Genomic DNA, 17,500 nt, shown 5'->3' with positions numbered 1-17,500 from the left:
CCGAGGGGGGGTCTGTAATCACTCCAAACACTGCGTCCACTGCAGGAGGACCATAAACAGGCCGTGACATTGGCGGGCAGGTATGCACACACACTGCAGGAGAGCTGAGGGAGGGCTGAGGGGGGGCTGAGGGGGGGCTGAGGGAGGGCTGAGGGGGGGCTGAGGGGGGGCTGAGGGGGGGCTGAGGGGGGGCTGAGGGGGGGCTGAGGGGGGGCTGTCCATACCGCACTGTTTACACAGCGCACCAAATATTTACACACCGCGTCCGAGCAGAGCGCAGCAGAGCGCAGCGGCCCGATGAGAACTGGACTCGTCCAGACGGGCCGACCCACTTGGGACCCCACCCGCTGATCCCCACTGGCACACACACACACACACACACACACACACACACACACACACACACACACACACACACACACACACTTGGGACCCCACCCGCTGATCTTTTGTATCGTTGGGCTGCCCACTCCAGAACGCCTCTTGCCCCACTAGCACACACACACACACACACACACACACACACACACACACACACACACTTGGGACCCCACCCGCTGATCTTTTGTATCGTTGGGCTGCCCACTCCAGAACGCCTCTTGCCCCACTGGCACATTCCTTCGGAACGCAGAACCCTGAGAATGGAGACGGAGCCCAGCGTAGCGTAGCGTAGCGTAGCGTAGCGTAGCGTAGCGCAGATCAGCCACGCTCTATCAGTGACATCACCCATGTGGGAGAACGTCTGAACACCTCGTATACTGTATGCTTGCTACTAATGGTATATATTCTATAGGAAAACATATAATAACGCTCCCTTTCATAGTCAGTAACATGGAAAACACACGTTTGCAAACCTTCTCCATATGAAAAGCAGGCAGAATAGAGCGAGAGTCTGTTTGTTAGCTTTGTAGTTACCTCACGCACGCCTGTTGCATCACTCTGTGTTCAGACGTGTGTGTGGCTACTCGGATATCGATGGTGGACTTAGCCCATGGCATACTACTGTCCTGTCCTGTACTTGTTTTTTTTTCTACACTTGTACTTGTTTTCCCAAAAGTGCACACACTGTATAGGTCAGTTCTATTTTTAGATGTTTGTTTACACACACTGAGATCAGCTGGGGTACCAAATGGCCAGAGTAATGTTGTCCAGATCAGCTTATTCAGGAACGAGGAGATAGGGCTCTAGCCGTGACCTCATCCTTTTCCACGAAAGCCGCAGAAAGATTTACTACGGCCCTCTTTGTAGCTTTGACCATTCTAGGAGAGAGGATGGCTAAACAGAAGCCAAGGAGGATGCTTCACAGTAGTCATATCAGATACAGTGTACAAGAGGAAGCTGGGAAAGGTTTTGCCTAGTGGCCAGGACTTTATGGTCACTTCTTTATGCTTTATGGCCACTGTTAAGAAAGGGCCTGTTAGCCGATTTACTCAGAAATTCATAACTATAACGCCTTCTGTTAATAACATGCTTGCTATTTTGTAACTTTATATGGATATCTCTGATGGTGGCAATAGATAAACTGTGGCAAATGTCTCCACGCTAGGTTCAAAGTGAGGGGAATGTTTTAAATTGGGAGGATGACGCCATTGATGGGGAAAGCAAAGAGAGCAACAGAACCAAAGACAGCAACAGAACCCCTACCCCTGCTCTTGTGTCCCTACTCCTGCTCCTACCCCTACACCTACCCCTACTCCTACCCCTGCTCTTGCGTCCCTACTCCTGCTCCTACCCCTACCCCTACACCTACTCCTGCCCCTACCCCTACTCTTGCGTCCCTGCCCCTAATTCTACCCCTACCCCTACACCTACTCCTGCCCCTACCCCTACTCTTGCGTCTCTACCCCTAATTCTGCTCCTACCCCTGCTCCTGCCCCTACCCCTACTCTTGCGTCTCTACCCCTAATTCTGCTCCTACCCCTACCCCTGCCCCTACCCCTACTCTTGCGTCCCTACCCCTAATTCTACTCCTACCCCTACTCCTACCCCCACCCCTATTCCTACCCCTGCTCCTACCCCTGCTCCTGCCCCTACCCCTACTCTTGCGTCTCTACCCCTAATTCTGCTCCTACCCCTGCTCCTGCCCCTACCCCTACTCTTGCGTCTCTACCCCTAATTCTGCTCCTACCCCTACCCCTGCCCCTACCCCTACTCTTGCGTCCCTACCCCTAATTCTACTCCTACCCCTACTCCTACCCCCCTATTCCTACCCCTGCTCCTACACCTGCTCCTGCCCCTACCCCTATTATTGCGTCTCTACCCCTAATTCTGCTCCTACCCCTACCCCTGCCCCTACCCCTACTCTTGCGTCCCTACCCCTAATTCTACTCCTACCCCTACTCCTACCCCCACCCCTATTCCTACCCCTGCTCCTACACCTGCTCCTGCCCCAACCCCTACCCCTATTCTTGCGTCCCTACCCCTAATTCTACTCCTACCCCTACTCCTACCCCCACCCCTATTCCTACCCCTGCTCCTACATCTGCTCCTGCCCCAACCCCTACCCCTATTCTTGCGTCCCTACCCCTAATTCTACTCCTACCCCTACTCCTACCCCTACTCCTACCCCTACTCCTACCCCCACCCCTATTCCTACCCCTGCTCCTACTCCTCTACTCCTGCTCCTACCCCTTCCCTGCCCCATTTTGTCTGAGGAGACGTACAGTAGTGTTTGCGCAGGAGGGCAAAGCCATAGAGAATGAGAGGAAGTGCCTCCTGCCAAGTCCAATCCAGCTTCTAAACTGACCCCACTCAGGGCTGTCCACTGTATTGTTCCACATGAAGTCAATATTAACAACACACTTCAGGCTGTGTGTGAGTTATGAAACAGGCTTCATCTGACTGCACAAAGCTACATTCACACTGCAAGGGACTGAAAGAAATGGTATCTGTTTTTTTTTACCATTTTGTTCATTACATAACCTCATTTGAACGACTTCAATGGGTTCAAGTCACCTTCTAGGGCCTAAGAGCATTTTCTTGTTTCTACACACCTTCTTAAATGTTCTCTTTTAAACATTTGAAACAAAATAATCTTCTTGACCAGTCTAGTCGTTGTGTAGTGTAGGCTTGGCTACGTCCCAGGTGCGGAGAGGTCCTCTAACCAGCAGCAATGTGGGGAACATCCACAGATTAAGTGTTCCGTCGGGTTCTGTGCGAGACCCTATTCGACCGTCTCCTACCCAGTCATCTAGTGTCAGCTCTACGAGGCGCGCTGACGTAAAATATGTGCGATCCTTTTTACGGCGTCAAGACCTGCAAATCTCCGACCTCAACGCTGCAATTGGTCTGTCAAAACATGGAAACAGCAGTCAGGGCCGTAAAAAAAAAGCCCAGCGGTGCCTGGCATCTTACTGCGTGCAACTGCGCTGGCGGTCTCAGGCGATGAGAAGAGTGATCCGCAGGGCGCTGAGCTCAGGTTTAGAACACGAGCGAGCTGCGGTCGATATACGCTGGCATCCTCGAGTTGTTCCTGGCAGTATGGATGCTGCTCCTCCTCGCCGGGCGCTGCATGGTTGTGTGAGCGGTAAAAGCCGTAGGACTGTTGCATAACCAAATAGTTGCTTGAGAGTAACGTAACGAGGAGGAACAGGTTATTTATCACTGGCCATTCTCAGCCATCTCAGCTCTTGAGGCTCGATTGATTTTGCATAGGGGGCGAGTTGCATAAGATGGGTAGTGATGGAAAGTCAGATGGAGCTCTTCGTTCATCTGTCTCCAATGGATTCAGCTCTCTCTCTCTCTCTCTCTCTCTCTCTCTCTCTCTCTCTCTTGCTGTGATATATTCTTGTCTGCTCAAACACACATATGCACACACACATGTTCACATAACACACATGTAAACAAGCACACAAACACACACACGCACATGCACACGGACACACACACACACGCACACACACACACACATACACACACACACACACACACAATAATGTTGAAACACACTCACATTCATACGCACACAACCGCATATCCATGCAGTCACACACACACACACACACACACACACACACACACACACACACACACACACTTATCAAAAGAGAAACTCAGGAACGTGTGTACCAGTAACCCAATATTTATAATTCACAAAGTAAACTCCAACAAATGACCAGGTCTGTTTGGTCCGCTCCGGTCCAGTAGCTGTGCGGCGCTACCTCAGGCCCGGTTCCTCCTCCCCAGAGGTCGGAGCTGGACCACGTGGACACGGTCCGTTCAGAACACACAGTGTGACCTGCTCAGGAGGGGACCGTTTACTGCATGGGGACTTACACTCTTTAGGTTTACACAGAGGAAGCGTAACAGTGAGCTCCAAGTGTCTCCAAACATGAAACACACAGAACTACATAACCACCTACAGTACAGCGCTAGTGTTGAGACAGAAACAGTAATGAAGGGGTGTGTGTGTGTAGCGGTGTCTGTGTCTGTTTGTGTGTGTGTGTGTGTGTGTGTGTGTGTGTGTGTGTGTGTGTCTGAATCTGATGTGTGTGTGTGTGTGTGTGTGTGTGTGTGTGTGTGTGTGTGTGTGTGTAACTGAATCTGGTGTGTGTGTATGTGTGTGTGAGTCTGAATCTGGTGTGTGTGTATGTGTGTGTAAGTCTGAATTTAGTGTGTGTGTGTGTGTGTGTTTGCGTGGGATGTTAGTCCGTCTCCACGTAGGTCATGTGGTGCATCTGGTGTGTGTGTATGTGTGTGTAAGTCTGAATGTAGTGTGTGTGTTTGTGTGTGTGTGCGTGGGATGTTAGTCCGTCTCCACGTAGGTCATGTGGTGCATCTGGTGTGTGTGTATGTGTGTGTAAGTCTGAATGTAGTGTGTGTGTTTGTGTGTGTGTGCGTGGGATGTTAGTCCGTCTCCACGTAGGTCATGTGGTGCATCTGAGAGGCGACGCGTCCCGGACGAGTGTGGGCGGAAGTGGCCAACCAACAGACTGGCGGGCACGGAATGGTGGGGGCCCAGGGGGGGCCCGGGGGGGCCGGGGGGGTCAGGGAGGGGTCAGTCTGTCATATATCTCCCAGAGTTCTCGGCGGCCACGTGCCCTCTGTGCAGCGTTTCTCGTTTCTCGTTTCTCGCTTCTCCTCCCCGCAAACGACAAGGACCCCGGGGCTCTCATATCTCCAATGGTAATAGAGAGAGAGCACCTGAGAGAGAGAGAGAGAGAGAGAGAGAGAGAGAGAGAAAGAGAGAGAGAAAGAGAGAGAGAGGAGGGAGGAGTGGAGTGGATTGGAAAAGGTGGCGGACGGGGCCAGAGAGTCTCGGTCTATTTGATCTGCTGAGGAGGAGAGAAACAGAACTACACACTCTGATAGGACTGGACACCAGGAGAGGAGGAGAGGAGGAGAGGAGGAGGAGAGGAGGAGAGGAGGGGAGGAGGGGAGGAGAGGAGGAGAGGAGGAGAGGAGGAGAGGAGGAGAGGAAGAGAGGAGAGAGGAGAAGAGAGAAGAGGAGAGAAGAGGAGAAGAGACGAGAGGAGAGGAGAAGATGAGAAGAGATGAAAGGAGAGAAGAGGAGAAGAGAGGAGAGGAGAAGTGGAGAGGAGAAGAGAGGAGAGGAGGAAAGTGCACAGGACAGAAGAGAAAAGGAGGAAACATAAAAAGAAGGAGAGAGAGAGGATGAGAGGATGAGAGGAGAGAAGGAGAAGAACAAGTGAGAAAAGAAAAAGAAACAGAACCAGACAGGTACCAAGAACCTCATCACACACACACACACACACACACACACACACACACACACACACACACACACACACACACACATACACACACACACACACACACACACACACACACACTGCCTATATAACCACAGTCTCATCATGTCAGCCCTGTACGTCACCAGCATTGCATTGTTGATGGTAATCCCCACGGCAACAATCACTATTTTGACAGAACACTTGATGACTCCTCTGAGGTCTCTCTCTGTCTTTGAGTCTGTGTGTGTGTGTGTGTGTGTGTGTGTGTGTGTGTGTGTGTGTGTGTGTGTGTGTGTGTGTGTGTGTGTGTGTGTGTCCGTGTCTGTATCTGAGTGTTTGTTTGTGTGTGTCTCTGTGTGTGTTTATGCATTCCCCTTTTCCCATCTGTGTTTGACACTGTTTAAGACAGTCACACACAACCACAATGTGCTGAAAACAACACATCTTTGTGTCCGGATAGGGACAACACAACCTGTGTTGTTTATAACACATTTGTTTTAAAAGTGCAGTTATTAGCCTGCACAACCTCGACCTCTGCATGTGAACCGCACAAATAGCTCCTCCGTTTCCTAAACACCACCAAGGAGTCAGGCGCAAGCACACACACACACACACACACACACACACACACAAGCACACCATGGAGTCAGGCGCAAGCCCACACACACACACACACACACACACAACACACACACACACACACACACACATATGCACACGCACACACACACACACACACACACACACACACAGACAACCACACACACACATAGGTTCCTCCCAGTCTGCCCCAGCTGTCTCAGCCAAGATACCTGTGGCTGTACTATCAACTACACCCGGTAGGAGGCGCTGTTGTGCCCAGTGAGAGCAGGCCTCAGGTTCTACTGGTCCCGGTCCAAAAACCCAAAAACATCAATATTATGAAAGTGGACTCCAAATCACAACACTGAGCTCAGCCACGTGAGGCTGGAGTGAGATGAGATGGATGAGGTGGATCACATCACATCACCGGGGTCTACTAGAGGAGGTGAGGTGGGGTGGGGTGGAGTGGTGTGGGTGGGGTGGGGTGGGTTGACAAGGAGGAGGTGAGGTGGGATGGGGTGGGGGTGAATCATATCACTGGGGTTTACTAGAGGACACAGCACACATTGACTCTCATTATTCTTTTTACACACACACACACATACATACACACACACACACACACACACACACACACACACACACACACACACACACACACACACACACACACACACACACACACACACACTCTCGAGATACTCTATAGGCTCGTTTCCATTACCGCACCTGCAACTTGATTTTCCCAAAAAACGGGATGTTTGTTCGCCTGTCTTTTACACAAACGACGCAGCAGGTAACGCAGCATTCTATGGGGCCGAACGGCGCACCTTTCAACACCCTCAAAGAACTCAAAGAACAAAGATGTAAATTATGTGTGAGTGGATCACCACAACCATGTTACAGTAGCTAAAGTGACATCTCATCGTGATGAGGAGGCTAGTCTGGATATCATGAAATGTAAATATCCTATACGTCCATAGTGTAGAGACTCGGACGGCACCGCAACCCTGTAAACATCGTTCAGCTCTGGCATGCTGCAGGAAGACACCTGGATCAGGCTGGAGATGTGACGTGTTCATAACAAACACACCAGGCCATATACTCCCCATATTCGTTGCTAAGGCTGAATTAACACATTTCTGCTAAAACAGACTTTAGAACTGGTTACATTTTCGATGGTAGGCTATATTGATTTATCAAGTATAGCTAATAATGAAACCTATAATGCAACATTTGATTTGATAGGCAACAGCTGTTCAAAGGCAGTGCAATGGTCTCTACTGACTTCAGTTCACCCCATTTGAAGGTATCCTATGCCTATGCATTTAGTGCCGCAATCGTATAGCAATGTCCTGTAGCAAACGTCCAGACGCAGGCTAGTTCAAACGGCCCTCTGATTCTGCACTCCAATGCACTCACGGAGAGGCCCAGCTGATAGCAGGATCCTGGACAAGTTCCCGCCTCCTCGCTTTTACCCCGTACACTCGTAATGGAAACCAGCCTCATGGGACTATCCTATGAATTAGCAGTAGCTGATGCAAACAGATAGAGGCATCAGAAGGTGTATTCACACACACACACACACACACACACACACACACACACACACACACACACACACACACACACACACACACACACACAGAGAGAGAGAGAGCCAAAGACAGAAAGAGAGAGGGGAATGTGAGGAGGAGTTGGCCCATTTCTCTAGTGAGTGACAGGGAAATGTGAGGATTTACTAGCACGGAGACAGTGTTAAAATACTGGAAACAGACAGCTGCAGAGAGACAGAGAGAGAGAGGGATGGAGGGAGAGAAAGAGAAAGAGAGAGGGATGGCCATGCCAAGAGGTAGTAAAACTCTGCGCCCCTGTGCCAAGACTAACACGAGGGGCCGGGAGGGAGGGGGGTGGAGAGCATTCCTTCCCCCAACAGCAGAACGCCATTTAAGGACCCGAATCAGAACAGGAGGCTAGTCCAGTCCTAGCATCCCTGATCCATTAGGCCTAATCCCTCCCCTCTTCTCCTCTCATCTCCACTCCTCTCTTCTCTCCTCTCCTCTCCTCTCCTCTCCTCTCCTCTCCTCTCATCTCCGCTCCTTCTCTCCTCTCCTCTCCTCTCCTCTCCTATCTCCACTCCTTCTCTCCTCTCCTCCTCTCTTCTCTTCTCTCCTCTCATCTCCACTCCTTCTCTCTTCTTCTCTTCTCCTCCTCTTCACTCCTCTTTACTCCTCTCTTCTGCTCTCCACTCCTCTTATCTCCTCTCCTTTTCTCTCTTCTTCTCTCCTCTCCCCTCCTCTGTTCATTTTCTAGCCCACTGGGGACTGTTTGAGTTTGAGTGAGAGGTTTGTGCTAGTACATGGTGTGATGAGTGAGGAAATAAGATATCTAGCGCCACCCAGTGGAACAGTTTAAAGTGACATGATTGAACATGAACAACCACCAGTATTGTTTAATACAGTAGGTACCTCTGATTATTTCTTATCTACAACTATTATACAGAAACATTGCCATGTGCATACACCTTTTACCTCTATAACAAATAATGTATTTCATTTAGGACTGTGAAGCGGCGCTCTGATGAGGGCCTAGTGCCGAAACGTCAGAACATTACAGTCAAATAGAAGATTCTAAAGCACTGCTGCTCGTCACGCTTTTTCCCGTACCTCCTAAAGTATTTAATTTAGGACTGAATTGACTGAGCTGATGGTAAAGTTTGTAGTGTGATAAGCATCGTCCCGATTAAATGTACAGTATGTGAACTAGATTAAACATGAGTTCATGTTTAGTAATATGTGATTATTGAGAATGTTCCTCAGAACACCATTATACGTATTTATTATACGGCTCTTCACAATGCAAGTACTGTAGAATGCTCCATTGACTTGAATAGGATTTCTCAAAGTTCTATCGGTCATTATTTTTGACTAGAGGACCTCTGATAAAAATAATGACCGCCGTCAATGGCAACAGAGTTTGTGCTTCTAATTCAGGTCTTTCATATCACTCCGCAACAAATCCGTTCGCTTATTGCAATAGAATTTCAATGAAAGGGAAAGTCAGCTAATAAGACGTTGCCACGCAACACCGGAAAACTGTCAAGTTCCATCTATGTGGAAAACGATTTCTTTTGTCAGCGGAAGCCACGAAACGGTAGCCAAGTCATTGCTAAAAACAAATTGTGTTAATTGTCTTTCTCTGCTTCGCGTCGGGGTCCGGATCGCCCTGTCGGTACGTATTCTCCCGATAATGAACAGTGATCATAAATGTGTCCCATAGACCACATATACAGTCTATGCTGTGGCCACTAGATGGCGCCCCCTGCTAAGTTGTCCTGATGCTGAAGGGAGTCTGAGCCCCAGCTGCTGCCAGAGGACTCACTTCTGGAACACACTTCACTTGGACATGCTGCTGTACGTCTCAGCTGTTTGCACACACACACACAGACAGACAATCTCTCACACACACACACACACACACACACACACACACACACACACACACACACACACACACACACACACACACACACACACACACACACACACACACACACACACACACACACAGTATTTGCAGAAACACCACAGAATAAGAGCCAGTAATGACCTGCGGACACACTCTCTCTCTAATTTGATCTCTGATTAAACACTATTTAGCACACTGTAATAATTCTTCTACTCTGAGTGATTATGGCATGTGTGTGTGTGTGTGTGTGTGTGTGTGTGTGTGTGTGTGTGTGTGTGTGTCTGTGTGTCTGTGTGTCTGTGTGTGTGCATGCACGAGTGCATGTGTGCGCCGGTGTGCTTGCATGTGTGTGTGTGTGCGTGTGTGTGTTTGTGCGTGTGTGTGCATGTGTATGTACTGTATGTGTTGTGTGTGTGTGTTTGTGTGTGTGTGTGTGTGTGCGGACATGTATGTGTGTGCATGTGTGTACTGTATGTGTATGTGCTGTATATGTGTGTGTGTGTGTGTGTGTGTGTGTGTGTGTGTGTGTGTGTGTGTGTGACGGGGTCTTTATGTTTACCCTTAGCCAAAGGGCAGGCAGGCCCGGAGGCTGGGCTGTGGCCTTCACATGGCCTTGACTGGGGGAATCATAATGACTTGAGTCTCCCTGCACTCCTCAGCCTCCTGACCAAGGGTGTGTGTGTGTGTGTGTGTGTGTGTGTGTGTGTGTGTGTGTGTGTGTGTGTGTGTGTGTGTGTGTGTTTGACTGGGACCCACACAGAACAGATGTGTGTATGGACGAGTCCACTCCAGTCATTCAAGGTCAGCCCTGTCTGCAAGTACTGTGTAGTTGGATGTGGCGTATTGTGCCACTGTATATTTGTGTGCTTGTGTGTGTGTGTTTGTGTGTGTGTGCGTGTGTGTGTGTGCGCGCACGTGTGTGTACCGTATGTCCGTCAGAATGAGAAAGAGAAATAGATCGAGAGTGTGTGTGCATGTCTGATCAAATATGCTTTTCCTTTGAAAGTGAATGTGTGTACATGCATGTGTATGTGTGAATGTGCTCTATGGATATTTGAGTGCATAAGCATGTAGTTATGCATTATGAAGCTGGCGGTCCATGGATCTTGCATTGGTGGTCTATATAAAACAAAGGCCAACCAGTTGGGCAAAGTACTGCTCCATATCACCAGTTACAGGAGGCACGGTAATCTGGAAAAGACATTTGTCTTGCACCCTTGCGTGTGTGTGTGTGTGTGTCTCTGTGTGCTTGTGTGTGTGTGTGTGTCTCTGTGTGTGTATATGTGTGTGTGTGTATGTATCTGTGTGTGTGTGTGTGTGTGTGTGTGTGTGTGTATGTATCTGTGTGTGTGTGTGTGTGTGTGTGTGTGTGTGTGTGTGTGTGTGTATGTATCTCTGTGTGTATGTGTGTGTGTGTGTGTGTGTATCTGTGTGTGTGTGTGTGTGTGTGTATGTATCTGTGTGTGTGTGTGTGTGTGTATGTATCTGTGTGTGCGTGTGTGTGTGTGTGTGTGTATGTGTGTGTGTATGTATCTCTGTGTGTGTGTGTGTGTGTGTGTGTGTGTATGTATCTCTGTGTGTGTGTATGTATCTGTGTGTGCGTGTGTGTGTGTGTGTGTGTATGTGTGTGTGTATGTATCTCTGTGTGTGTGTGTGTGTGTGTGTGTGTGTATGTATCTCTGTGTGTATGTGTGTGTGTGTGTGTGTGTGTGTATCTGTGTGTGTGTGTGTGTGTGTATGTATCTCTGTGTGTGTGTGTGTGTGTATGTATCTGTGTGTGTGTGTGTGTGTGTGTGTGTGTGTGTATGTATCTCTGTGTGTGTGTGTGTGTGTGTGTGTGTGTGTATGTATCTCTGTGTGTGTGTGTGTGTGTGTGTGTGTGTATGTATCTCTGTGTGTGTGTGTGTGTGTGTGTGTGTGTGTGCGTCTGCGCTGCACTCACCTTCCTCCCGGAGAGCAGCATGCATATCTGGTGTGTGTATGTATCTCTGCTCTCTGTGTGTGTGTGTGTGTGTGTGTGTATCTGTGTGTGTGTGTGTGTGTATCTGTGTGTGTGTGTGTGTGTGTGTGTGTGTGTGTGTGTGTGTGCGTCTGCGCTCCACTCACCTTCCTCCCGGACAGCAGCATGCATATCTGGTGCATGGAGCCTCCGTTCTTGGTCAGCTCCTTCTTGAGGGTCTTGGGGGACGGCAGCGTCCACCCCCCCTTGCAGGCCCCTCCCCCTCCGGCGCCGGCCGCGTCCAGGCAGTGGATGGCGTTGTCGGAGGTGAAGACGGGCGCGCGCGGGTCCTGCAGCAGGCTGCCCTCGCTGTGCGTCCGGCGGCGGAGAGAGTTCTGGACGCTCAGGCCGCCCGCTCCCGCCCCGCTGCCGTGCTGCTCGCAGGTGGACGAGGGCTCCGCCATGCTGCGGCGCTTCTTGCTGTCGCTGCGGTCAAGGTACGCGTCGTCACTGTCCTCCTCTTCCTCGTCATCGTCCTCGTCATCGTCGTCATCGTCCTCCTCATCCTCGTCTTCCTCGTACTCTTCGTCGGTGACGGTGAGGGCGTCGGCGCTGAAGGAGCGGTCGAGGCGGAGCTCGGGGATGACGAAGGACGAGGAGGAGGAGGAGGGCGGTGCGTTTGTGTCCGGCGCCTCGGAGCCGTTGTCCTCCAGATCTCCTCCGACCACCAGCGTGGCCATGTCCCCGTCCCCGACGTCATCATCGGCCTCGTCTCCATGCCCACCGCCTCCCGTCGCCCCGGTGACCGACTCCTCGTCGCCCGTCTCTGCGCGCTCGGTCTCGGCGGTGCTGAAGCCCCTCTCCTCTTCCTCCTCGTCTTCCTCGTGGCCGCGCCAGCTCTCCTGCTCGCCCTCGGTGGAGGGCGGGGGGGTCGGCGGCACCTTCAGGCTCTCGTCCAGCGGGGTGCAGGACGACCCCCCCAGGGAGGTCAGGTCGCTGGTCTGGGGGCTGGCCGGCGCCAGGGGCTCGGAGGGACTGCTGAGGGACGGGTCATCGTCGCTGGCTCGTGGGGGAAGCCCCACATAGCACGGGTCATCGAGTTTGGGCTCCAGCATCTGAGACACACACACACGCACACACACACACACACACACAGAGACACACACACACAATGTATGTTAATTCAGCACACTCGCCAAAACATCAAGTTAATCATGCAGGCTGTTTGAGCTGAGGCTCCAGATAATGAGTCAACACACAGAAATGCTCCATTTGAATATGTATTCCTAAGAGGAGTACAAACAGCTATATCACCAAAGCAACCCTATATATGGAGCTGAGACTGACTCTCACACACACTCTCACACTCTGCTCAAACACACATATGAACACACACACATAACACGTACACATAACACACATGTAAACAAGCACATACACACACACACACACACACACACACACACCCATATATAGATAGATAGATACTTTATTGATCCCCAAGGGGAAATTCAAGACACATACACACACACACACACACACACACACAAACACAAACACACTGAGAAGAGATATGAATTCCTCCAATAACTCCAAGCATTCTTGAGTTGCCTTTACACTCCTGACTACTAATGCGAGGGTTCCCTATGAGGGTTCCCTATGGGGGACGATGATGCTAATGTGAGGGTTCCCTATGAGGGTTCCCTATGGGGGACGATGACTGCTAATGCGAGGGTTCCCTATGAGGGTTCCCTATGGGGGACGATGATGCTAATGTGAGGGTTCCCTATGGGGGACGATGACTGCTAATGCGAGGGTTCCCTATGAGGGTTCCCTATGGGGGACGATGATGCTAATGTGAGGGTTCCCTATGGGGGACGATGACTGCTAATGTGAGGGTTCCCTATGGGGGACGATGACTACTAATGCGAGGGTTCCCAATGAGGGTTCCCTATGGGGGACGATGATGCTAATGTGAGGGTTCCCTATAGGGTTGGGTATCGTTTGAATTTGAACGATTCCGATTCCGATTTCGATTCCTTGTTTCGATTCCGGTTCCTAACGATTCTCGATTCCGATTCTTGCAAAAGGCAGGGTCAAAAAAGTTTCGATATTTTAAATGAGCTAGCTAACCAACGGTCTTTCTGAATGACATTTACTATAAATTTCTCACAGGGCTGTTTTCAACTACAACATAAATCGTCTTCTTGTTGCCTCAGCTCGGTTATGCAAACACCTTCTTCGTTGGTGTTTAGCGGCTTCTTCTTTCGGTTCGCGGACTGGGAATCGATACTAGGAATTGAAATTTAAACTTTTGAACGATTCCGGGAGAATTGGAAAGCTAGTACCGGTTCCCATCGATTCTCGATTCTCGATTCCCAACCCTAGTTCCCTATGGAGGACGATGACTGCTAATGTGGAGCTCCCTATGGGGGACGATGAGTGCTAATGTGAGGGTTCCCTATGGGGGACGATGACTGCTAATGTGAGGGTTCCCTATGGGGGACGATGACTACTAATGTGGAGCTCCCTATGGGGGACGATGACTGCTAATGTGAGGGTTCCCTATGGGGGACGATGACTACTAATGTGGAGCTCCCTATGGGGGACGATGAGTGCTAATGTGAGGGTTCCCTATGGGGGACGATGACTGCTAATGTGAGGGTTCCCTATGGGGGACGATGACTACTAATGTGGAGCTCCCTATGGGGGACGATGAGTGCTAATGTGAGGGTTCCCTATGGGGGACGATGACTACTAATGTGGAGCTCCCTATGGGGGACGATGAGTGCTAATGTGAGGGTTCCCTATGGGGGACGATGACTACTAATGTGGAGCTCCCTATGGGGGACGATGAGTGCTAATGCGAGGGTTCCCTATGGGGGACGATGACTACTAATGCGAGGGTTCCCTATGAGGGTTCCCTATGGGGGACGATGACTGCTAATGTGAGGGTTCCCTATGAGGGTTCCCTATGGGGGACGATGACTACTAATGTGAGGGTTCCCTATGGGGGACGATGAGTGCTAATGTGAGGGTTCCCTATGGGGGACGATGACTACTAATGTGGAGCTCCCTATGGGGGACGATGAGTGCTAATGTGAGGGTTCCCTATGGGGGACGATGACTACTAATGTGGAGCTCCCTATGGGGGACGATGAGTGCTAATGTGAGGGTTCCCTATGGGGGACGATGACTACTAATGTGGAGCTCCCTATGGGGGACGATGAGTGCTAATGCGAGGGTTCCCTATGGGGGACGATGACTACTAATGCGAGGGTTCCCTATGAGGGTTCCCTATGGGGGACGATGACTGCTAATGTGAGGGTTCCCTATGAGGGTTCCCTATGGGGGACGATGACTGCTAATGTGAGGGTTCCCTATGAGGGTTCCCTATGGGGGACGATGACTGCTAATGTGAGGGTTCCCTATGGGGGACGATGACTGCTAATGTGAGGGTTCCCTATGGGGGACGATGACTGCTAACGTGAGGGTTCCCTATGGAACACACACACACACACACACTGAGAAGAGATATGAATATGTGAGGGTTCCCTATGGGGGACGATCTGGTCAGCAAGCACAGCAGCGTCCACATTAGCAGAGAACACAGCCCAGACAAGACAAGCACACTGCCCACACAAACAAACACACCAGACAAGCACACTTCCCCTCTGTTTGTCCAGTGTGTGTGTGTGCGTGTGCGTGCGTGCGTGCGTGTGTGCTTGTGTGTGTGTGTGTTTGTGTGCACATCCAAACACCAAACAGCAGAATGTCACAGCCGTCTACTGGGACTGGCCAAGGAAGAGTGTTTACTTGCTGGACAGGGGTAAGAGGGTGTGTGTGTGTGTTTGTTTGTTTGCGTGCGTGTGTGTGTGTGTGTGTGTCAATGAGTCTGTGTGTGTTTGTGTTGATCCTAAATATTGTCAATAAACAGCCTCATCAAGACAAAGATTATAAAAGCAGCAAACGCCTCTCACACACACTGACCCAAAACACACAAACACACACACACACACCCTAACTCTCAATATCAGATACCCACAGACACACACACACACACACACACACACACCCCAACTCTCAATATCAGACACCCTAGCTTTACTCAATGTTCCCTTTAGTGTTTCTAATTCTGCTGAGAAAGTCTGTCCCTACACACACACATACAGCCAGACAGACACACACAGATAGTTCAGGTGACCGATGCTTTCATAAACGCCGGCACTGCTTTTCTTTGGCCCGTTTGCTGTTACACTGAGACCCGATCAACCTGCTCCAGTCAGCAAGAAAGGGCCGATCTGGACCGAGCTGGACTCTGCAGTCAGCAGTCGAGAGGGTTATTGGACTCTGTGTAGCTTACATTTAGAAACAATTATTACCCTGCGATCCTTCGGCCAATCTTATCATACCACACCAGCCTGAGCCCACACACACACACACACACACACACATACTCTCTCTCTCTCTCTCACACACACACACACACACACACACACACACACACACACACACACACACACATAATTTGCTTTAATCTATTTGCAAGTGTAATACAGTCGGCAAGATCCTCAGCTCAAACACCGGCCGTATTAGCTTAGCTCTCCCACATACTCCACCGCAGCCTTCATTCACGGACAAAACACACACGTCGTGCACTGAGGGACTTGCCACTCTTCAGGCGTCATTCACATTAGGCCCCGTTGTGTTCACACACACACACACACACACACACACACGCATTCACATTAGGCCCCGTTGTATTCTGTGATGTGCATGAACGCCGCAGATGAAAGCTCCAAGCTTAAAAGCTACTTTGCAGTGACTAACACTCATCTCGTTTCAAAGCAAGTGTAATCTAGGGCCAGCCTGTCTGCAGTACTTACACAGAGGAGAACAAGGAGAGGATAGCTTCTCTTAGAAGAGCTACACATCCTCAGCCTAATCGGTATATGACAAGTTAAGTCACGTCAACTTCATTTATAGAGCACATTTCATGCACAGGTCATTCAATGTGCTTTACATAACAGGCATAGCTAAAAGCATAGATGGGTCAATATGAAAGGGGGCTCCTCTGAGAAGAACCACAAATCCTCACCCATAACAATATGGGACATGAACAAAGAGTATCTGAAGATAGGAGGAGCCAGAGAGGGTTAAAGCGGAGCGAGAGGCGCAAGCGTTCAACTATTTCCGCATTCCGTTTTCGCAAAGGGGAGGGGGGCGAAATCCCCCTTTAAGCAGACCTAGAAAGTGCCGTTACATTTGAACTGAACTGCTTGCCAATCTGACAGAGATCGATATCCCACTATGACGTCTTTGCGACACGCCTCTTTAAGCAGACAGGAACTGTTCGAATTTTGCTTCCATATAGATGCATTATGTTGCTCTATCTTGTCAGTAATGAAGGATCTTTGGAGGACCTGTGTTCAAGCAACATCATCCAATACCACATGCAGACCCCGTGCCCAAGAGGGCCGAGGTTCAAGACCCCATTATCTTGCCAATAAAGACTAGGAAAAACATGTCGTAGGCCCCAGATGTATTCTTATTCAGTATTTTGGAATAAATATTAAGTGGGTTAATTCATAGATTTTAATGAAGCTCCCAGAGTGTAGCACTGTAACTGCCTGGCTCCTTAGCTGTTGGCTGCAGCACCTTGAGTTACAGTAGGTAGCACCTCCATCTAACTTGAGCTACTGTATCTAGCATCTCAATCTATAGCAACCCGAGTTCGGTTTCAACTCGAGCTCTGTAGCATCTCAAACTAGGCAGCAACTCAAGCTAGGTAGCAACTTGATAGCAACTCGAGCTCTGT

General features: G+C 50.1%; 1 protein-coding gene across 3 annotated transcripts in view; it reads right to left on the bottom strand.

Moving 5' to 3' along the window:
- The window catches only part of LOC134101161 (regulator of G-protein signaling 3-like), a 184,720-nt gene that overhangs the window by 56,355 nt on the left and 110,865 nt on the right, over positions 1-17,500 (bottom strand). For all 3 annotated transcript variants that reach the window (XM_062554749.1, XM_062554751.1, XM_062554750.1), the window contains one exon: positions 11,850-12,797. In XM_062554749.1, the coding sequence (XP_062410733.1) occupies positions 11,850-12,797 (948 nt within the window). The remainder of the gene's footprint in view (positions 1-11,849; positions 12,798-17,500) is intronic.

The sequence above is a fragment of the Sardina pilchardus genome, chromosome 14, assembly GCF_963854185.1.
Source record: "Sardina pilchardus chromosome 14, fSarPil1.1, whole genome shotgun sequence".
Lineage (NCBI taxonomy): Eukaryota > Metazoa > Chordata > Actinopteri > Clupeiformes > Clupeidae > Sardina > Sardina pilchardus.
The sequence above is the reverse complement of the archived record's forward strand: the minus strand, read 5'-3'. Positions and strand labels throughout refer to the sequence as shown.